General features: G+C 43.3%; 1 protein-coding gene across 1 annotated transcript; it reads left to right on the top strand.

Moving 5' to 3' along the window:
• Window positions 1-360: 360 nt before the first annotated feature.
• LOC103782616 (mucosa-associated lymphoid tissue lymphoma translocation protein 1-like) lies at window positions 361-4,398 on the top strand (the record flags this gene model as incomplete). The annotated part of the gene is made up of 4 exons (XM_008950394.1): window positions 361-508; window positions 1,763-1,920; window positions 3,385-3,510; window positions 4,269-4,398. Coding segments are annotated over exons 1-4 (562 nt in total), but the record flags the coding sequence as incomplete, so codon positions are not given.
• Between the last annotated feature and the right edge of the window lie 2,034 nt (window positions 4,399-6,432).

Raw genomic sequence — 6,432 nt, 5'->3', positions numbered from 1 at the left:
GTGTGCAGCAAAACTATCTGAAAATATCACCTTTAAAGGTAATTGAACGAAATATAGGGAGACACTAATAAATTGGAGTAAATTTGAATCTCAGGCTGGTTAAAATTGGGAAAGACCTCTGGAGATTGCTTGAATGGGTGTGAAAGACGTGAGGGTGTTGACGAGGAGACGCACAGGTGTGGCTCCCTGGTTCAGCCTCAGGGGAACGGAGAGCCGAGCAGCGAGCGCGGGAACCACGCGTCCCTGCGGAATGCCGGCGTAGCCACAGCAGCCACGCAGCCTTGCAGTGCTGTGCCCAGCTCAGTCACAATTCCAGCAGCACTCATTTTGAAAGAAACTATATGCATCTTATTTTTAGATATGGGCAAGTGTCACCTTACCAAAGGCAAGCAAGCTTTGGAGATCCGCAGCAGTTTGTCTGAGAAAAGGGCATTAACTGATCCCGTTCAGCAAACCACGTCTTCTGCAGAGTCCCTGGCACGGAACCTACAATGGGCCAAAGCTCATGGTATAGTACAGTCTCCTTTTAAAAGATGATCATACTGGCATGATGGGGAAAATGAGAGTACTTCCATCATCTCTAATCTGTGAGTTGTGATATTGAGTGAAAACAGAAGAAATTCAAGTTTGTATCTCTGTTTTCATTAGTACGTTCAGATCTTGAAAACTTCTGTGTTGGGGTTGACTTCTACATAAGATTGTAATGAACAAGTGTAGAATTCATCCTGAGTAACTATGTTTAAGAGCACACAAACACTGTAGGGGAGACTTACATCACATCTGCCTTGCAGGGTAATCTCCCAGCAGTCCATTTGTGTCTAACAACTTTTAAGACATCCTTAATCTCATTCTAAAATCATCACCTAAAAATAGCTGGGTGAACTGTATGGTAGAAGTGCATGATGAAAAGGAGTTTTCAATGTATACAACTAAGAAGTCCTAAAATAAGGGTGAGGTCAGTTCCAGGCTTTCAAGATATCTTTTAAGAAGGGCGGTGGAGTTTAAGACCTTTCTATCTTTTTCACCTAAACATGTTAGAGTGTATTTCATCATTTCTTCAGCAGATTGGGCATGGGGTCAGGGATGGCATTTTTAAGTGAAGTAGTCATGTAAGCAGACTCCTTCACAGATGTAGCTTTTCATTTGTGGAATCAAGCCCTTAATTCTTGTTTGCTAAATAATTAAAATGGAAAGGAAAAGTTATAAAGACATAATGTTATCTTGTGGTTTGTTTTAAGCTATGCATAGAAGGGAATGTGTTTGGAATTTGGGAAGAGAATAACCTTTGTATAAAGGTATGTCTATGATAAAGTTAAATAATCTGCTTCAGTGGGAGTAGGAAAAATGGCACAAAGCATAGACACAGAATGGTGTCATTGACCCTTGAGCTCTTCCAGATATATTCCCATGGATTGAAAAAAAACAAAATATGAAAGAAAAAGGCTGTGGGCTAGGCTTTGTAAATGGGTGCACGGGCTGTGAGAGGAAGAAAATGAACCTGACTCGTTAGGCTGCAGCTGCATCCCGCGTGCGTGGGCTGTAGGACCCCGCTAGCCCAGGTGCCCCTGCTGGGACAGGGAGCTTTGTGCCAGTCAGGAGCTGGGGCCTTGCTCGCTGCCCGGGAGGCAGCAGTGGAGCCAGGCGCCGAGTGTGCCAGCCGGGGGCGGGCAGGAGCAGGAGCCCTGCACCTTTCCCATCTGCTGACTCTAAATGCACCTGCGGGGTTTTACTGGGAATGTGATGATGTGTTATTTATTTGCAGAGCTTCCAGAAAGCATGTATCTGGACTTCAGATGTGGCGTCCAGATCCAGCTGGGGTTTGCAGCCGAGTTTTCCAATGTCATGATCATCTACACGCGGATAGTGAAGAAGCCACCCGAAATAGCCGCCTGCAGAGCCTACGTCACAGACCTGGCCCTCGTAAGTGCTCCGGGCGGTGTCTCGGCAGTCCCTCCACTGAGGCTGAAAACTGCCTGGGCTGTTATTCTGCCAATGACTAGGCCCAACAAGAGTGCTACAACCAGCAGAAAGACAAACCAATAAGCAGAGTGTATTGGCAACAAGAAAGTCATGCCATGAATGACCGCCGGGGGTACAAACAAGTCAACCAGCTCACATACAATTGTCACCACCCCAACAGTCCCAGAAGAGACACCATTCGACCCACAACAGGCGGTATGAACAGTGAGCCAAGGCTGCCCATGGACAGCAAGGGAAACAGCCAGATCACAGGGTTAAACAGATAGGATAAAGGTGCCCACATGGCAACTCTCACCCGTTTAGCCTGTGTTCACAAAGGTCTGAACTGACCAGGGCCCAGCTCCAGGAGAGTCAGGAGGTCTTTCCTTAAGCAGGAAGCTCTGTGAAGTGCACTCCACAGACAGACTCTCCTCCCTTCCTGCAAGTGGTCCCAGCTTTTATCCCCCAGCAGACCCCTGACCTTTGGTCACTCAGTGCAGGACACCTGGGGCTCATCGGGCCCCTGGGGGCCCATTTCCCTCGTGGCCCCTCCAGGGCCGGCCGCACCCTGGGGGGAGCTGAAAGGCAAACTCACCCCCTCTGTATGAAGGGCTGTGGGAGTCACCCCTATGTCAACCTTAATTCGGGGCTCAAACCCCAGCATTTCAGCTGTCCGTGTCAAACTGCACCTTTTGTGATGAAATGGGTCTCTGCTGTGGAGATCAGGTGCCTACATGTACAGATACACTTTTTTTTTTTTTAATGCATATTTAGGATATATATTAAAATACATGAAAATTAATCTGAGGTCATCTTTTTCAAAGTCTCCTTTGTTTTCATTGTCTAATACCAAGTATTTGTTATATTAAAGAAGTTAAATGTCAGTAACTCTTGTGTGAGCTGAGGACATGTCTACCTTGCAGGGCAAGGTTTCTTAGGCTCTTTTGTTACAGTTCTTTGCACCTGGGTGATCCTGTCCAGTTCCATTGATGTTACTCAGCTCATCCCAGATGTGAAGGATAAGAGTACATGAGAAAGCTCCTTGGGGCAAAAAAACTTTTTTTGATGTCTGAGAAAGATGACATGGGGCAGAAAACCTTTTAGATAGAATAAACATGACACTTTCTGATGCTTCATGTGCATAATAAATACATGTATTTTTAGCCCACGGGTTTAGTGTTATAGTTTTGTACTTTATAGTAGAAGTAAAAAAAAAAAGCCATCAGCAAGAATCACCTACTCAAATGTAGCCCCTTCTGCCTGTGCTAACAGTGGTTTCATTACCTAGTGGGAGTAATCCAAGACTGATGTTTTCTTTCCTTTTAAGAAGGAGAAAATGCTGACTTTATAAAAAATACTGCTAACTATTGTATGATCTACAAGTTCTGTACCTTCAGCTAAGTTCTCATTTCTTTCTTCCAACAGGACTTGGATGTGGATCCTAAAGAGGCCAATAAAGGAACTCCTGAGGAAACTGGGAGCTATTTAGTATCAAAGGACCTTCCCAAGCACTGCCTCTACACCAGACTAAGTTCACTGCAAAAACTAAAGGTTAATACATATTATTTCTCATGTTTTTGTTCAGATAATTTAGATTAATCATGTTGCTTTGCAGTTGTGTTGAGGTAGCTGTGTATTGTCTGCGTATTAAGTAACATGTTCACAGGAGAGAAAAAATGGCTATTAACACAATTTGGTGACATTAGGCTGAAAAATAAAAGCCAGGGAATCAATGCATATGTAATCCTGATACCATTGTGCAAGACACTTTGGTTTTTTTCTAGACCCATCTTTGACAAGGTGTTTATTTCTGTGCAGATCATCTATTGAACACTATGGGGATATTCCTGTGCCCTGTAGTACAAGAATGTGACCTGAAGCAAAGCTGCATCCTACAAAGTCATTAGTGGGAGATAAAAATGTTACGTATCGTCTCCTTCCATTCTAACCTATGCTCTTGGTAGTGTGGTTTTTGAAAGGTTCTCACTTCCACATACTGTGGCACTGTTAAGTTTATCTCTGTATCTTTGTGTCCTGAACATCTGTGCTGGACATCACTTGGTATCTCTTCTTCAGTGCTTTTGGCAGCTGGTATAATACAAGTGCTTCTAGAAAAAAGCACTTATCAGGTAAGCAAGTATTAACCAAAAGAGTCCCTCAGTAAACAAGCTTTGCCTAACATATGCCTTTAGCTCCTAAAAGGGTTAGGTTTCTCCAGTGGACTGTGCCTCTCTAAGTGTTTCCTGTAATGTTTATTTGGGGAGGAAGTGTAATTTTTGGGTTTCCCCCCCCCCTTTCCTCTTTTGCAGGAACACTTGATCTTCAGTGTTTGCTTGCACTATGAGTATCCAGGAATAGAAGACACAATGGATGAAAGAAAGGAAGTTAATGTTGGGAAGCCCCTGATTGCTAAATTAGGCCTTCATCATGGATTCAAAAGTAGTAACTGTCTCCAGACCTGCTGCATGGCTAATAATCCTTTTCATAATCAAACAGAATCAAAGCCAGTGGCAACTAAGTACTACGTCCCTAGTCACTGCCAACCAAATTTCTGTCCGGGCGTTTACCATCCAAACCACATTTGCTCAGACAGTGTCAGACAACAGGAGACATGTTCTTGCAATGGGACTTCAAAGATATTAGCTTCAAGACATGAAGCATGCAATTACTCATCCCCTGTGGAGAAGAATAATGTACCAGTAGAGACCACTGACGATACTGCTGAACTGGAATTCCTTCTCTCTGACAATCTCAGATTCTCTGAACAGCAGTAGCTGTGATGTGTTCAGAAGAGACCAGTGTGTCCTATTGAACAGGGGACCTCCACACTGCTTATCCACCTTATGGAGTTTGGGGGCTTCAGGACAAAGAGCAACATTAATTAAAACTTTGGGGTTCTAAAGGCTGAAGGACAGGGGTGGTGTTCCTGGACACCAGCGATTGCCTTGCTGTGGTGATTTTAAAAAGCAAACAAGCAAAAAATCTCTACTCAGTTGTTTTCTAGGCTAAGTACTTATGTTGATTCAAGTAAAAATGCTAAAAGTGTACCCTAGAACTGTGAAAAAAGAACAAGATAAAGCTTCCAGCACGCTCAAACTGACAAAAGGTAAAGCATCTTCAAACGTGGTTTGCTGAGGGTGCAGGACACTTGCTTTGTGCCACCACCTGACACCTTGTGTGCAGCCTCAGGGGCGCGCTCGCTCTCGAGCCCAGAGGTGGAGTTTTTCTCTCCATAGACTAGATGCCAGAAGTCAGCTGGTCTTCTAGGTCCTTCAGCCTCTCAACTCCAGAACTTGGCTGTTAGAGGTGGAGTCGTAGGCACCTTCAGAGACAGCTGGTCCTCTACTGAAAGGCAAATGAGCTGCTTTCATGTGGTGCTTTATTGCTTTGTTGAACAAAGGGAACAAGTAGACCTCGTCTGGGCTAGCTGCCAAGCTTTCTACATGATGCAAAATGTACTGAGGTGTGTTGGAGAAAGGGCAGTTTTGCTCACCAAACTGTTCTGCATATTCAGGTTGAGTAGTTTGGCCAAACAAGACAAATTAGGAGGTTTTAATGTTTGGGTTTGTTTCAGAATACTGACAAATCTGTACTTGCTTATGTATATCTGCATACAAGTGTGAGACTGCTGATGTTTTGTCAAGTCTTTAAAAGTCGTGATGCTTTGAAAGCATGAAAATACCAGGGTGTGAGGTAATTACAATTCAGGGGAGTTTTCAGATATGGGTAATAGCCTCTGCCCTGGTAATACTGATAAGCACTATTGCTTTCATTAATATCCTCATCATGAAGTAATTTTTTACTTTAGAAAAATTATCATAGCACTTTTCATTGAGTAGGTAGCAAAAATAAAATCTTGTTTCATGGATGTGGTAGATGAATGCGTTTCAATGCTCAGGGCAGAGTGCTGCCCTCTGGTGGGGCCTGGCAGGCTCTGCGGGTGTGGGCTGCACGCTGAGGGAGGTGCTGTACCTGCTCATAACTAGATGTGTTCATCCTCATCGGTGCTGAAAGGTGGATATATGTGCAGATGTGGGTGTTAATGGAGTTATTCCCAGAATGACAGACGTGCTTGAAGTAATATGCAAATGAGCTTGAGTTTCTGATTTTCTCCTTTCCCCTGGAGGGTATTAAATAGTGAGATATTTATTGATGAATGAGATGTACCTGTGCATTAACTATGCTGTGCAATTGACTTATAAATCAAAATTTATAACCTGAGACATGGGCTAGTACTGTAGTATTTATCTAATACTTTGTCACAGTTTCCTAATTTGTATAAAAGCTTATTCTGTTTCTTACTGCATAATAAACTGATTCCCACAGAACAATGTATCTGTGCATATGTCGTTGCTATATTCTTCTACTGCTGCCAGTTCAGAAAGCCAAAAATTTCTATAAAACAAAGCATATAATAAATTAATTTCCTTAACAGAAAAGAAAGGGAAATTTGAATCATGAGCTTCAGCTCAG

This window comes from Merops nubicus, unplaced genomic scaffold (genome assembly GCF_000691845.1).
Source record: "Merops nubicus isolate BGI_N331 unplaced genomic scaffold, ASM69184v1 scaffold39030, whole genome shotgun sequence".
NCBI classification, from domain to species: domain Eukaryota; kingdom Metazoa; phylum Chordata; class Aves; order Coraciiformes; family Meropidae; genus Merops; species Merops nubicus.
The sequence above is the reverse complement of the archived record's forward strand: the minus strand, read 5'-3'. Positions and strand labels throughout refer to the sequence as shown.